The 16,196-nt window shown below is 34.8% G+C and overlaps 1 protein-coding gene and 1 long non-coding RNA gene across 2 annotated transcripts; one reads left to right on the forward strand and one right to left on the reverse strand.

The window, feature by feature from the left end:
• Window positions 1-642: 642 nt before the first annotated feature.
• On the forward strand, window positions 643-1,226 carry LOC116417967. The gene is made up of 3 exons (XR_004228148.1): window positions 643-721; window positions 800-932; window positions 1,025-1,226. It is a non-coding gene; the product is annotated as an uncharacterized LOC116417967 (long non-coding RNA).
• Window positions 1,227-1,809: 583 nt separating this feature from the next.
• On the reverse strand, window positions 1,810-2,552 carry LOC116417968 (CDK-activating kinase assembly factor MAT1-like). Its single transcript, XM_031933161.1, has 3 exons — window positions 2,532-2,552; window positions 2,297-2,378; window positions 1,810-2,141 (listed from the first exon to the last, which is right to left on the reverse strand). Exons 1-3 carry the CDS (start codon window positions 2,550-2,552, stop codon window positions 1,810-1,812), a joined length of 435 nt encoding a protein of 144 aa, XP_031789021.1.
• Window positions 2,553-16,196: the final 13,644 nt, after the last annotated feature.

Raw genomic sequence — 16,196 nt, forward strand, 5'->3', positions numbered from 1 at the left:
CTTTTTCATTAATTATTTCGAAACTTTGCGCTCATCGGAATTGATTAAAAAATTGTTTCCAATGCAAAATTTAACGCTTTTTTCATTGATGCCAGCCATTTTCTCGTAGGTCAAGCCGACCTTGAGATATGAGCAAAAATAACTTTCGCACGCTGTTTTCGCATAGAACCCCTCATTCTAGGAAGCTGCAAATTTCAGAATCGGCTTTTCCGACCCCGATTTACTAAATATCCAAAATGCAGCCACTTCTACCGCAGGGCGATTTCACAGCTAATTTTACTGGACTAGTTGTTGGTTGTCCGGAATAGCAAATTTTACGCAAGTTCATCATGAGCCGATAAATTCGAATTCTAGATCCGGATCTGGGCTTCGAGTTTTGAAATTTAGCGCAAATGTGGAACATTGAGTGCGGGCAAAAAGAAATCTTGAATTGTAACCTTAATTAATGGACTCTAAAACATAAGTTGAATCATCCCTTGTCAGGATGAAGGAGGAATACAAGTTTACTGATGAGTTTCCTCAAAGTCCTAAGAAAAGCAAAAGCGAAATTTTGTCTAGTAGCTCAGACTTGACTATAGGCATCCGACCTCGTCCTGTTATTTGCAAACCTGGTAAAGTAAATGTTACCTGCAAATCCGAGCCCATCGAAACGAAAAGGCCCTGGGCACCATGAGGAGCTTGGCAGGATGCCACACGAACTAGTGCATTTCAGCCTTACAAGGTATATTTTATTAATTCTGGCACTATTTGATTGTCTGATAAACTGCTCATTGATATTATTATTTTGATTTACTGATAGCCTCCTACGCTGTTGACAAATTTACAAAGACGTAACACTCAAACTAAAATTCCTTTACCTTATGGAGGTGGAGATGTGACTTTTTATACATTAACGGATCAGGGTGAACTTACAGCTGACAATATTCATGCAGGTAAGATATTTCAAATTCTGTTTTGTACATCAATAAGTAAATATTTATGGTATGATTCTAAAAGATAATCCTGCAATGATTATCAATTTTAGCAACTGTAGATACACCGGATGAAAATGGTCTTACTGGACTTATGTGGGCAGCTGGTTATGGCCAATTAAATAGTGCAACACTTCTACTAAAGAATGGGGCAGATAAAAACTACAAAGGATCTCATGGTCAATCGCATTTGCATCTAGCTGCAGCTTATGGACATCATGATGTTGTAAAATTGCTCTTGAATTATGGTGCTGATTCTAATACATTTTATTAGAGAAATAATTGTTTTATTTTATAAAAGCTTAATATATACATATTTTCATATTCAATTTAATCGTACATTTATGAAAAAGTTAATAATAAAATAGTATGATACATTGTCGCAGGAGGGAAACACACCTTTGATTTATGGAGCGCAAGGTGATCATCCACATGTTTGTTATGAACTTTTGACAAGAGGTGCGGATATAACAATGACTAATGCCAATGGACTTAATGCTTACAAAGCCGCTATACTCAAAAATACATCAACAGGTACTATATTATTAAATTATTATACACTGATGATAAAAATAATCTAAACATAGATACTCATATTTCATTTTTGTTTCAGCTAAAGCAGTAATTGAAAATTTTCTTGTACAAAAAATTGTAAACTTATCATCAGAGATATTTTAGTAATAAATAATGTAAATACACATAGTAATATCTTTCGTCAATTGAACCAATATATGGATAGCTTTGGATATGAATGTTAATACTCCAAGATGCAAAACAAATATTTTGTTGATATTGTCTTATCACCGTCCTTATTTAATATTCTAGTCAACTTTCAACATCATGTAGTTGGAACTTCTTGTGACGGTTTTGAAGGATTATGATAGACTAGCCATATGGCCTCTTGTAATGCTCTCAAACAAGCAATATTGGCTCCAAATCCACCAGCCTTTTCTACTTCAGTCTCTTTTCTAACATTAAAAATATAGCCCCGTGTCTGCACCTCTCTTAATCCTGGAGGAGTCGATTCTTGAGTCGGTCCTTCGATTTCTTGAGTGATAGGAACATACTGATAAGTGGGACCCTCATCCATTTTAGGTAATTGAACAAAACCTGTACTACTATTCTGTTGTCCAAACTTAATACCTGTACTGAAGCTAGTTGCCTTAGGTGCTAGATTAAAATATAGTTGTGAACATTTTTTTTGTCCTTACGCTGTAACTTTTTGAATATCAATTTCTGTAAAAATTAGTAAAGCTAGATTCAACTGTAAATTATCTTTTACTTTTGGTGCTCCATTTTTGATACTTGAATTATTGTATTCATACCAAGAATTTTCAATACTTCTACAATAAGCAATGTAATGTCTTGTATCAACCTGTCGGATAGCTTCTTGAAAAGCAACAACTCCTATTAATATAAAAGTTTTCTCATTTATAATTATTGTAGAAATGAGTTTATCCAATGCCACGGTATTTTCATTATCAACTGTACTGTTTTGTGTATCTTCAATATCAACACAAAGTATGTTTTTGTTATCTAATTTTTTTAAGTGTTATTTACCTTCACACTTTTCACAAGCATCCTGAATTTTATTAAAATATATATTAGCATTACTTTAGTCCAAAGAATGAACTCCATACATAATTGTATCAATAATTTACAGAAGTCTGCATTATAATATGCATTTCTGTTATTATTTCCATCATCTCCTGTAACATACTGCTTAACCTTTGCAAAAGTGCTCGTTATATAATTATATATGGCTGGACATTTCAAATAATCAATATATTTAGTTTTAGCATTTTCTGTTTCCAATATAAATTCAAATGTATTCTCTATTTCTTCAATATTTTTTTTGCTATAAGTAACATCAATCTTAAGATCTTTTATTTCAGTCATAATAGCCTTAAAGCATTTTTTCGTATGTTCAGTTTGGAATTGACTATACGTAATAACAAATATCTTCTGCAGTAAATCTTGGAATTTAATGATATTTTTTTGTTTACTGAGCATAATTACACATTATAAATAAAATAGTTGTACTGATTCCAGACTTTTCTTTTGGATTTCTTTCTTCCCATTTCTTCACTTTTATTATTATAAGCATTATATCGGTGTTTATAATACTTCTTGGTAGAATGGTACTACCCTCTACTAAAGATCTAAAACACATATTCAAATAATCTTCATATGTTGTATTAATATTAAAAGTTGAAATCATAGAGATATAGTGGATCCAACAATGATGCACTGTAAGTAAATGTGGTATAGGTAAACCATTCATTAGCAATCTATTTAAAAAACTATTCAGCAAAGATACTGATAAACTTTCAGTTGATATTTCAGATAAAGGTAAAAACTGGTTAGAAAATACTGTACCAAAAGCGTACAAGTATATATCAATATCAGATGAAATGAAACTCTTACAAAATGATCCAATTGAATTAAAAATAAAATGTGAACTTTTAGATAAATCTGAAACTAAATTTATTGCTATTGTTGCTCCATGAGAAATACTCAATGGATAAAAACTCAACTCTTGTATAACAGGTTTATACAGTACATTATTCGAAATTAAAATCAAAGACATTTCAATATTTTTTGCATCATCGCATTTTTGTCTCTCTTCCGATTCTTTTGTAGATTTCACTTCACTTTCATCCAACTCTAATTTTATACTTTTGCAGTTTCGCACAACATATCTTTGCAAATTCTTCGGATGTATATGTGTAGTCTTATCCAGCTGATTCTCATTAAGATCATTACAGATTATTGACCAAACAGGATCGCTTTCTTTTTTGATTTTTCCTTGTTGATCAAAAATATTGTGCTTTTTGATCGCTTGTACTCGAACATCGTGACTTATTACAAGTTTTTTCCCTCTTTTACCCATCATTTTCACGTGTATATTCTTTTTGCTAAAACATGATTCGACGGTACCTTATAGGTTATGGTTTGCGTAATTTTTTTAATGAACGTTGTTTATATAGTGGCATTTTATTGCTAAAAAATGTACAGATCTCTATAAATACCAAGAATTTTAAAATACTTTGATTTTGACTATAAAATCGAATACTTTTCTATCAAAATGATTCAAGGTCCAGTTTTCAAGTAGCGGCATATGCACACCTGACGTGAATATATCCTGATCAGCTAGAGAACATTGAGAAGGTCAGAAACTAAGTCATCTGCAGTACGCTACGCAGCTGCGCCGTATGTGCCGTGCGCTCGATTCGTGACCGCCACAATAGTCATGCTGATCAGAATTTATTCACGTACTAAGAATGGACAATATTTGTGAGCGTTCGAATATGCATTAGTAACACCACCAGTGACAATGCTATAGGTGATATATATGCATATAATGTATTTACAACTAATTATTGCAGATAAATATATGTGTGTCATACAAATAAATCAAACAGCTCATAGCTCATAGTGTATAAACAAGATTGATTCATCGCTGTTATTGTAAGGTTATCTGTGTATAAAATGTCTGAAAGAAACTTTATTTTGGAAAAAATTTATAATTTTCTATTCAATGTCATTGCATGTTACAGACAAAATGCCTCGAAAACCGGAAATTGAACCAGAAGATTTGCAATCACAACTTATAGAATGGCCTTCTATTTTTTATGAAAATAAATTAGTGGGTAATAAACATCCAGTATGGGTTGACATTAAAACAAATTTGGGATTGAGTATGACAGCCAGTTCACTTCACTTATATGTGTATAATAATCGCCATCAGATTAAATCATTTCTGGAAAATCATTTTGGAATCGCACCAATGGCACATAAAAATGAAAGAAAAAGAGCCATAGCTGAGGATCCAGATTATGCTGTTAACACTGATGAGAACCCACTGAATTGCGATGCACTTGATTTTAATTTAACAATACCAGCAAATCAATTTATTGAATCATTACTCTACAAAAAAAGGCAGATAGTTGGATTGCCAATCTTCATTCAGCAATTGTTCGAACACAACGCTTACCTTGTGCATATGATTATAGAAATGGCTATATTACAAAAGAAAATTTCAAATTTAGTGGTACGTGTAGTGACTGCAAAACTACGATAAAAGGTGAAAGTGAACCAATCGAACGTTTAGAAAAAGACTTAAAAATAACTGTACACACCTTTTCTACACGTTCTATACCACACACAAAGAAAAAAAAAATTTCTGGTGAAAACAGAAAAAAAATCAAAGCTATTTTATTAAACAAATTACCTGGAGATTATAGGTTAGAGCTAATTGGTGCTGCAAAAACTATTTATGAAACTGCTGACTTGGATACAACCTTAAAATATAGGAAAATAAGAGAAGAGGCCAAAAATGAAGATATCGGATATAATAAAGTGAAATCTCTATCAATATCTGACAGAACTTTCATCACATACTGTAATATTCGCAAGTTTTCAGTCAATCCATTCCACATATTTTATTGGACTGATAAGCAGCTACAATTTTGGAATCAAGTACAAAACCAAAGGATGCCTTTATCAATTGATGCCACAGGAAGCCTTGTCAAAAAATACTCTTATAAGAATGGCATAAAAAGTAAGTCCATTTATTATTATGTGTTAGTGGTTGGATTGCTGTAAAATAATACCGCTCCTACAAGATCTCCTATCAATTCATTATGTTTCCATAATCCAAGAACTTTTGAGTACATGGATAGAAAATGGTGCCAAAATTCCAAAGGAAAAAAAAATAATTAAATCTCTACAGCAGTTTAAGGATATTGTCATATCAATAATTATTATTTCACAAAGCTCTGTAATCCAAGCTGAATGTTCCAGAAGAAAAAAGTTATTGAATGAGATATTTCAATCATTTGAATATGATTTCGACAAATTTGCTTCAGAGTGTCAATCAACTGAATTTAAAACTACACGCATTGACGCAGAATCTAACGATTCTGGTAATGAATTAACACAATTTATTGATGAAATATTTGATGAAGCTATGAAATTAAGTTGTACGGATACAGAAATTACAGATGAAGCCAATTATTATCATTGCCCCGAACTAACAACCAATTTTAAGTCATTATGTTACACGTTTCCTTCATGGACAAATGTGATGAAAGATATATTTGGATCTCCAAATGATGTCGGTACCTCAGCAAGATTTGAAGCATTTTTTATGAGGAAAAAACAATCGATTCCCTACCCAATAATCATGGAAAAGTTTGTGCTTAGTGATAACAAAAAAATTGATTGTTTAACTAATTTTGGTTTCATGCATGCTAAAGAAATTGAAGAGAAAATGGAGAACAGTACAGATGAACAAAATCAGCATAATTTTATTGATATTGATTTGGAAAGTTTACAAATATGTGACAGTCCTAAAAAAATCTATTCAAATGTATTAGACGTGACACCATCAGATGAATACCTTTCTACTATAGAATCTCCTATTAAAGTGCAAAATACATCAAATATATTAATGAACAATAGTCAAAAAAATGCACACCAGATGATGAAAAAAAAAAAATTACTTATCTTCAAGAATCTGAATTTGAAAACAAAAGAGATGAAATGTTATATACGAATCAAAGTTTTTTAAATAATTTGGAAGTTGACGAAACAATGACTAATGTATGTGATGAAAAAGTGGCTTCGATTACAGAAAATAGTGTCGATGAGAGCCGTACTAGCAGATGCTACATAAATGAGAGTACAAGCTCATTGGAATCATCTTCATCGTCAACATTTATACCTCTTATTTACAACCGATGCAAAAAATTGATATAAAATGGATCAATTTTGCCTCCTTTAAGATTATCTATGCAAAACATTAAATTGATCAATACATGCCCAATTGACAGTATTATCGAACTCTTTAATGCGGCTTACTGTTTTCAAAGTTCATTTAAAGAATTAGTTTTTGAAATACTTATGTCACAAAAACCACATGATGATATTTTTGAAATTGTAGACAAACACAGTAAATCTTACTCTAGGAATGTTTATTATACCGAAAGAATGGAATACTGTAAATCTCAACCGAAGATATATTCACAAACTGAAACACCCGAGTGGCTTTTAATTGATTGTAAAGACAAAGTTGTCCATTTGTTTGACAAAGTGATGGCAGATAATTATTGTGTACAAAAAACAATTAAATGCTTATGTAGTTATGAAAACACACAAAAATATAACGGACAAACAGTGAACATAAATTTTAAAATGGATGGAAATTTAATTAGTGAGCTACAACATTACTTACAAACTTTTTTCGAAAAAAAAAAATAAAAAATGCTACAAATGCACTATTAGAGTAGCTAATAGTGTAAGTAAACTACAAAATAAAGAGTTACTTTTGTGTTGAATTAGAGACTAATTTTCTCTTTCATAGACACATGGAGTGTAATCTGAATAGCATTCCTATAAGTTTAAATCTTTGCAATGAAGAATACAATTTAGTTGGTCTTATAGCGTTTGATCATGGTAGTGACTTGCTACATTATTATACATTCATCAGATTGAACGATGGACAATGGGAAGAACTAAATAATTTGAAAAACAACATTATATGTCATTCAAAAGGAAGCAAAATAAAAATCAGGCCAGCTTTAGTGTTTTACAAGAGGAAAAATATTTATAAAAGGTACGTAAAACAAGATTTCTATTCTATGAGTAAATTATTATTCGACCAATTAAAACCCGATTTTTCAATGGATTATGTACAATATTCAATAATTTTATTTTTATTACAGAAACTTATTGACGTATTAATAAATCAAAAGTACCATTTCGGATATTTTGAAAAAAATTTGAAAAGCGTTGGTACATATTTAACAGTTCTTCTTACACTTTTTGGCAATAAGTATAGGTTCATATCGCTATCACTCGATGCTGGATTATAATTATGTATCGCACGTATATTGTATACAGTATATTGTATTTAGAAAAGTTTTTGGTTAAAACGTTTGACAAATTTGTAATAAAAGCTTTCCAAACGAACTGATAAAATCTAATTTGCAATTGTTGAATTATTAACTGATAGATCTTCTTTCTTTGGTGATTCAATCAATTAATATTGTAGTACACCTAGTGTGGCATCTATGAAAGGGACACAACACCTTTAAACCCTGAAAAAAAAAGAACACAAAGAAAAAATCATAAATTTTAATTAAATCATTTAAAATTTTTTTGAGTTATATTTACACCAAATACTTACAATTTTATCATGCATTTTATCATCATAAAACCTTCATTATTCCTGCTGGCCCGTTGTGGCACTCGGTGCAAGAATTTGTGAACTTTTTCACTGTCCGTAAGATTCCAAGTGAACGAATGGATCTTTTCGGCTGAAACTCAAGGAGGATACTTTGTACACTTGTAGTTTTGGTCTAAATGCAGGGATTTCAATTTAAATGTTTAGAAATGATTTGGCGATGAAAAAACTGACTTTTTTTTATTTTTTTCGCTTATTTTGGCACCTTTTTGTGTGTAAAACATTTTCTAAACCTTTAAATCAAAATCCCTGCATTCATACTAGAACTACAGGTGCACAAGGTATCCTCCTTGAGTTTCAGCCGAAAAGATCCATCCGTTCACTTGGAATCTTACGGACAGTGGGCTGAAATCAGTAAAAACAACATTTAGAGAAAATCAATTTTAGAGTTTATGAAAACTGTTGAAAGTGTAACTTAAATTAGTGCTTACCAAATTCTTTGGGGCCAAGTTTTCTATGTTCCACACACATAGACCTTGATTCCCAGCAATTATAAGGTATATTCACTAATACCTCCTGGTTCTGTACGGCTTTTCTTACCTGCAAACAAAAAAAAAGGCATTTCATGAATGGATATTTTATCCTTGATAATCATAACACTTTATACTTATCCTTGGCAACTTTGCCTCACACTTCACTAAGTTGTGCACGAATTGCTTCACATGCACACTGAGCCATGCGTGTCCAAGTCCAAGCGCACAAGGAACCACTGCTCTTCTGTTGTTCTCCCATAAGCATGGTTCTTGACGCCAACTTTTCTTCATAAGTTGATAGCTGCCAGCTGACCACGCTCAATGCATACAACTTAAACTTGAATCCTCATCCTCGAGCTTTAGATTCGCCAAGTTTAACTTGACTATGGCATTGTTTGCAAATCAAAAGTTCCTCGAGAGCAGGAAATAGAATGTTGATATCAATCAATCTATCTATTCCTGATCTCAGAGGTTCTTTCCGCTGCTAGAGTTTGTATCTTCTCGGAGATCGTAAAGCTGCTGACAAGAAGCTTGCTGAGGAAGCTATGCAGCGTGTCAGAGCCAAGGATGCGAGTCTTGGTGAAAAAGCGTTTGCTTTTGCTGTTAGCAATGCTATGAAATTAAAAGGAAAAAATGAAACCTCATGTTGGGAGTAGTCAAGTTATTAGAAAAAAAAAACTTCGATTTAACTTTGCCAAATCGTCCATTGACTGACTATGATCTCATGAAATACGCTCGTATGCTGCAAATCCCATATTTCCGTGGTGTTTTTATGAGATGATGCTTAGTTGAACTTTTAACATTCAACTCAATTCCCAACGTTGACTCATCAAACAATAAAGTTCATTTGAATGGTGAAGTTATTACTATTCCAACTGGCAGTTACGAGATTGATGCTCTTGATCAATTTTTACAAGCAGCTTTGAAAGCTAAAGGAATTAATTTTTCCTTGAAAGCTAACAACAGTACTCTCAGAAGTGAAATTACTTGCAGTCATCCCTTAGATTTCAGACCACACGATTCGTCGTCAATAGGTCGTCTCCTTGGCTTCACTCCTCGTATTCTCAAAGTTAAAGATCTTCACAGCTCTGATTTACCTGTGAAAATATTGAAAATCAACGCACTGCGAGTAGAGTGCAACATCACTGCAGGTGCTTACATCAATGATACAAGAGTTCACACAATCCATGAGTTCTTTCCCCGCGTGCCTCCAGGATATAAAATCATAGAAGTTCCGTCTCATATCATATATCTACCGCTCAGCGTCAAGTGCATAGATCATCTACAAATTCGAATCGTCGATCGGGATGGAAATTTGGTGAATTTTCGAGGAGAGGAAATCACTATTAGACTCCACATCAAATCTGTATAATGGGAATCGCTTACAATTCTGGATCATATATAAGTCAGTCATCATGGCAACCAGTCATCAGTCGACCGAAGAAACTCAAACCGTTAACACGCAAGAGCATTCAGTTTCTGAAAAGCCTAGGACTAAAAGTTCGTGGAAAAATTCACGTGTGTAATTCTTTGCTGATTCCAGAAAAATGGACGAAATTCTAAGCATTCAATCAGGTGTCGTATTCGATGAGTCTATTGCTCATTACGAGGTACACGCCCATCAACCATACTCATCACTATCAAAAATCATACTATGGAAGAGATCCACAGCCAATGCTGACAAAATCTATGTTCATCGAGAATGAACCGCTAATAGTTATTGACTGTTCACGACAAAACGAATCTCTCAAGAACGCTCCTGTTGATATCCTAAAAAGGATTTTCCCGCACACACTTCAGCCTACTGCATGATCTTACACGATCGTATCGTTCAGTACAATCCCATCAGTGGGGATGTCAAGAAACTCGTCTAGGTTGCACAAAAAAAAATGGAGTGTGCAGTAGACATGACTGGTTTCAAGCAAACCGGAGAAGATTATCTTCTAAAGGAAATTGCAATCATTCCTCTCAATGATAATAGTGAGCCTATTGTTCTAATATTTAAAAATCCCTTCCCATGGAAAAAACTCTCTGACAAAATACAAAGGGAAAACAACTGGCTTAAACATAATCATCATGGCATGAACTGGAAAACCGATGGACATGACTACTCTCAAATTGGAAACTTGCTTCGTGACGCTTTGCACGATGCATCAAAAATTTTTGTCATGGGTACAATAAAACAGAAATGGCTTCAACGATTCAAATTTCCAGTTCACAACATTGAACAATATGACTATCCGTCAAAACCATCTTTTAAGTGCGTCACAGTATGCACATATCATAATCCAAGCTATAAGACGACCTGTGCATTGCACAACGTCAAACTTATGAAATTGTTCTATCTGCATAAAATGTAAAGTAAAAAAAAAAAAAAAAAAAATTAAAGAAAAAATGAAAAAAAAGTAGAGAAAGTTATAGGCATTCCAAAACATAATGGAGAGAGGAAAAATTATCCCACTCTCTCATCGGGTACTAAAACACTCAAAGTGGAGAGGAAGGGGGTGGTTTAGTATCTTGAAGAGAGAGAGAGGGGATCCCTCCTCTTTCATCGGGTACCAAAACACTCTGAGAGGAGAGGGGGTGTTTTAGTATGCCTATGTTTTGGTATCTACCTTGCCTATCTACTCTTACATCGATTAGCTTTTCCAGTGGCTTCACAAGCGGTTTGAACAATTCCTCCAAATTTTTTTCCACCTCCAATTTATGTGACTTTACTAAATCGTACTTTCTTTTCAAAGCTCTACGGGCTTTCTCAACTTCACGTAGAACTACAGTTTGTTGATCAAAATCAGACATCTTGATAGTTTAGAGTCTCACAATCAAATGCTAAATTTATTCAATATTCTGTATATTTATTACAAACTGATTAAAGCCTTTTCTGTAGCGACCATCATTGATATCACGGTCTTTGTCTATAACGAGAAAACTATGATTGCTATTATTCCAACACATTAAACAAATATCTTTGAAGCGTTGATATGTCATATCTGTATTAACAAGTTGACGTTGTCACGCACTAAATGTTTCGGTACTTGCGCATACGACTGTCACAAGTTAAAGCAATCCACGCTTTTATGCCTGCCCATGCAGTAAAATGCTTTGACATTATCCTGCTTCTCACAGGCAATATCATCAAAGATAAAAATTGAATTGGGTTGAGCTTCATCAGGTGATACGACGAGATCATGTTCACCGAACGATAAGTATTTAAAACTAACAAGTTGTTCCAAAAATTTATATTTAGGCTTATTCAAAGATTTCGAGTATACGTAAATATTTTCAAAGCTCAATGCCTACTCAAAAAATCCTGATAAAATTCAAGAGAGAAACGTAGCTGATCTGATTTTAGCAGAGAAGGCGTGGCAGAGAGTGAAATCTAGAGACGCTGGTTTGAAAGAAAATGCGACAGCTTTCGCTATAGCAAATACCATGAAGTTAAAATCAAAGCTTGGTTTGGGTGTTGGAAGAGGAGGAGTAAGAGGAGGTGGCAGGCGTAAATCTAATAAACTTAAGAAAACGATTTCAAAGAAAAAAATTACACTGAAAAAATTGATCAAGTCTATGGGAAAACCTATCATTCATGGCAACGATTCTCGCTCTATGATAAAGTCAGCACTAAAGATGGCTCGAGAGCATGTGAAAAATGTTGGTGGAAAAAGTAAAGTTAATATTTCACGCATATTGCCTGTTCCCAACAAAGTAGGTGGCTTTCTTCCAGCACTTATCCTACTTTTTGCTGGTCTCAGTGCAGTAGGCTCACTTTCAGGAGCTGCAGGAATCGCTAAAGCAATAAATAAAGCAAGTGCTGCTAAGAAACAAATGGAAGAGCAAAAAAGACATAATGAAAAAATTGAAATGTTGGCACTCGGTAAAGGACTGTTTCTAAAACCTCATCGTAAAGGTTTCGGCATCTTTCGGAAGAAGAAGAAGAAGAACAAAAAGTGTAAAGGAAGAAAAAAAAACTTCGATGAAATAAGATTGCCTAAACGTGCACTTACCGACTACGATCTGCTCAAATATGTAAACCTAATGAATATACCAAATTTTCGAGAAGTTTTTAAGAGAAATGCTCTGCCTTTAAACGGTTGTCGAGTCAGAGAATCGGCAGTCATTAATCTGGATGATGCAAGTGGACCTGGCACGCATTGGGTAGCTTATCGAAAAATTGGTAATGAGGTTACATACTTTGATAGTTTCGGTGATTTACAACCACCACGAGATCTTATGAATTACTGCAAAGTATCTCAAGTTAAGTACAATTATCAGAGGTATCTGGAATTTTCAACTTTCATCTGTGGTCATTTCTGTCTGAAATTTCTCTGCAATCAGCTCAATCGTAAAGATAATTTTTGTCTATATAAAAAGAAATCTACATAAATGATTTGAATTAGTCTACTCAAGATGGTTGTTGAATCAATGACTCTCAGCCTTTCCGGCACCTCCCTTCTGAGACGCACTATTTTCCTCCAATAGAACTGGATTTGGATAAGCAATATAGTCTTGGACTTGTTGAGCTGCTAACTTTTAATTCTATACCGAACGTCGATGAAAACTGTAATAAATTTTATGTTGGTCAAGAAATAATTGAACTACCTACTGGCAGTTATGAGATTGAGGATATTGATCGAACTCTATAAGGTATCCTCGATACTCAAGGTATAAAAGTTAGAATCAAACCAAATAATAATACGTTACGAAGTGTTATTATGTGTAGTCATGAAATAGATTTCCGACCAACTGACTCGATTGGTCGTCTACTAGCATTCACTCCAAGACTTTTGAAGCCCTATATAAGTCACAACTCTGATTTACTAGTAGCTATTCTCAAAGTGAACGCTTTACGAGTTGAATGTAACATTACGACAGGAGCATACATAAATCAGCAGAAAGTTCATACAATACATGAATTTTTCCCAGCAGTTCCGCCAGGCTACAAGATAATCGAAGTGCCTAAACAAATAATTTACTTGCCAATATCTGTGAAAGTGATCGATCACCTACAACTACGCATAGTAGATCAAGATGATGATTTGATTAATCTCCGAGGTGAAATTATTACAATTCGTCTACATTTAAAAAGCCATTGAAATGGGTATTGTTTTTAATGCTGACAAAAGCTATACTAATAGCTCAGTATGTCGTCAGACAGTCAGTCAGCCACGAGTGATCAAACGATTAACACGTCTGAACAGTCAGTTTCTACAAAGTCTCGGTCTCAAAGTGTGTGGTGGAAGAAGAACGGGACCTCAAGCGAGAAAAATACTGAAAAAATAACTTGTACGTTTATCTGTTGTTGTTGTGTGCCTCAGAAAAATGGAATCAGTTCTTAACGTACAATCCCCTGTTATCTTTGATGAATCTATCTCGCATTATGAGGTTCATGCACATCAACCCTATACCTCACTTGCATTCAATAATAGTGATGAAATTCGGATAGCTATACAGCATCAAGATTTATGTGTTCTACCATCAAAAAGTTCTCTACATATTTGTGGAAAGATTACTAGACAGGATGGACAAGCAGTACAACACACTCTTTTTGTCAACAATGCTATTAGTCATCTCTTTGAAGAAATTCGATATGAGATGAATGCCATAGAGATTGATCGATGTAAGAACGTTGCTGCTACAACCCTGATGAAAGGTTACACATCTTTCTCACCTAGTCAATTAAAGTATCTTGAAAATTCTGGCTGGACACCTATTACTGACGTGGGAAATATAGCTGATAATAATGGAAAAGAATTCATTACAAATGCTCCACTCATAGTTATCGACTGCTCAAAACAAAATGAGTCACTCAAACTGGCAGCTGTAGACGTACGTCTTGAATTTGAATGTAAGCGTAATATACCCATGGACACTACAGCGTATTGTCTAATTCTACATGATCGCATTGTTAGGTATAATCCTATAAGTGATGATATTAAGAAACTGGTTTGAAACTATATAAAGCTTGCAGGAACAAACATTCGAATCAGTATTACCTTAAACCATCAGTCAGGATAGATGTAAAAAATGAAACGAAATAGCACTCCGTACACACCTCTCAAGGAAGATAAAAGCGCTAGAAGAGTGCAAGACGATAAACAATGTAATACGTATCGTGGAGAACCTGGTTCTACTCCTGTTAATAAATTTGAACCGTTAAAAAATACTTTTGAGAAATATTCCACTAATACGAAGTCCATGCCAGAAAATCAAGGTTATAAGAAGTTCGGAAAGATTTTATAATATACATGTCTTTACAAATAATGTTTTATGTACCTATCTTTTTCAATAAAGTAAAATAAAAATGATTATTTAGATGTATTTATTAATCTTAACCTTTAATCCTACAAATCCTATTCCAAATTATGCATCGCATCCCATAGAGTAACGGGGATGCCACCGTTGACAACACTGGTTTGTGGCGCCGCCGTCGACAACACTAATTTGAGGCGCCACCGTCGGCAACACTAGTTTATCTCAACTTTTAATCCTGCAAATTCTATTCCAAATTATTCATCCCAGGTTGATAAAGTAAATTACCTCTGAGCTATGGAGGGGGGGGGGGGGTAACGGGGGGCGCCACCGTTTATACAGCACTGGTTTATGGGGGCATCACCGCTGACAGCACGGTCGATATGCAATGCTCTGTCGGTAAAACAGGGATTTACAAATATGAGTTACCACGTTTCGGTATTTGGTGGCCCAGAACCCGCTTGGCCCAGTAGCCGCGCAGCCCCTACTACTCCTAACGAGAGTGCTTTAAAATTCTCCCGGCAACAAATAGAAAATTATTCGACTCGGAGAGCATGCGATACTAGTGTCAGCTTCAAGTTTCGCCACCCCGAGCCGTTTAATCCTACGTCGTGTGATAATATCGGTAGATATTTGTTCTCGGCCTGACAACAAAAATCTCCGATTATTATTCACAAACCTCTCGTGTGAATCGCGTTCGAAATATTCGTATACGCCGCACGAATATATTCGAACGCCGCTCAAATCCACTTGATTTGAGCGCGACGTAAACAAGGGGATGATTGTGTTTACGTCGCTCGCGCGACCTCCTTAAATTCGCAATGGTTTCTCGCTCGTACCGAAAATCGCGAAAACTACCGTTAAATATAACTAACCGGACCACCCTCGTATAGATGATCTACACTCGCACAATCACTCTCATGCACTGCGCGCCACACAAACCTCCATTCCTTCGTCGACGACGCTCGTAGTCCTGGACAAGCCGCAAGACTAAGTACCACCCTGGACCGCTGGGCTAAGGCTGGTACCTCGTAGCTTCGCGTCACACTCACACACACTACGGTTGCACGATAATCTGCTGGACACAGCACAGCACTTAGCGAACTCATAACGAACTCGTAACGAAACCTTTGAAACTCGCCAGCGAAGTCGCGTGTTTACTTATCGAAGACCGAGAGCTATCTGAGCGCGCTGAAGGATTAGCTCGCGCGCTCGCTCTTATTCCTAAATTCGCGCCTATTGCCGAATTCGCATATG

This window comes from Nasonia vitripennis (assembly GCF_009193385.2).
Source record: "Nasonia vitripennis strain AsymCx chromosome PSR unlocalized genomic scaffold, Nvit_psr_1.1 chrPSR_random0004, whole genome shotgun sequence".
Lineage (NCBI taxonomy): Eukaryota > Metazoa > Arthropoda > Insecta > Hymenoptera > Pteromalidae > Nasonia > Nasonia vitripennis.

Coding starts and splice junctions, on each gene's coding strand:
- LOC116417968 (XM_031933161.1), bottom strand. CDS start 2,552: ATGCTTGTGAAAAGTGTGAAG. Junction 2,379..2,531: donor TGCTTGTGAAAAGTGTGAAG/GTAAATAACACT, acceptor TTATATTAATAG/GAGTTGTTGCTTTTCAAGAA. Junction 2,142..2,296: donor AGAAGTATTGAAAATTCTTG/GTATGAATACAA, acceptor ATTTTAATCTAG/CACCTAAGGCAACTAGCTTC.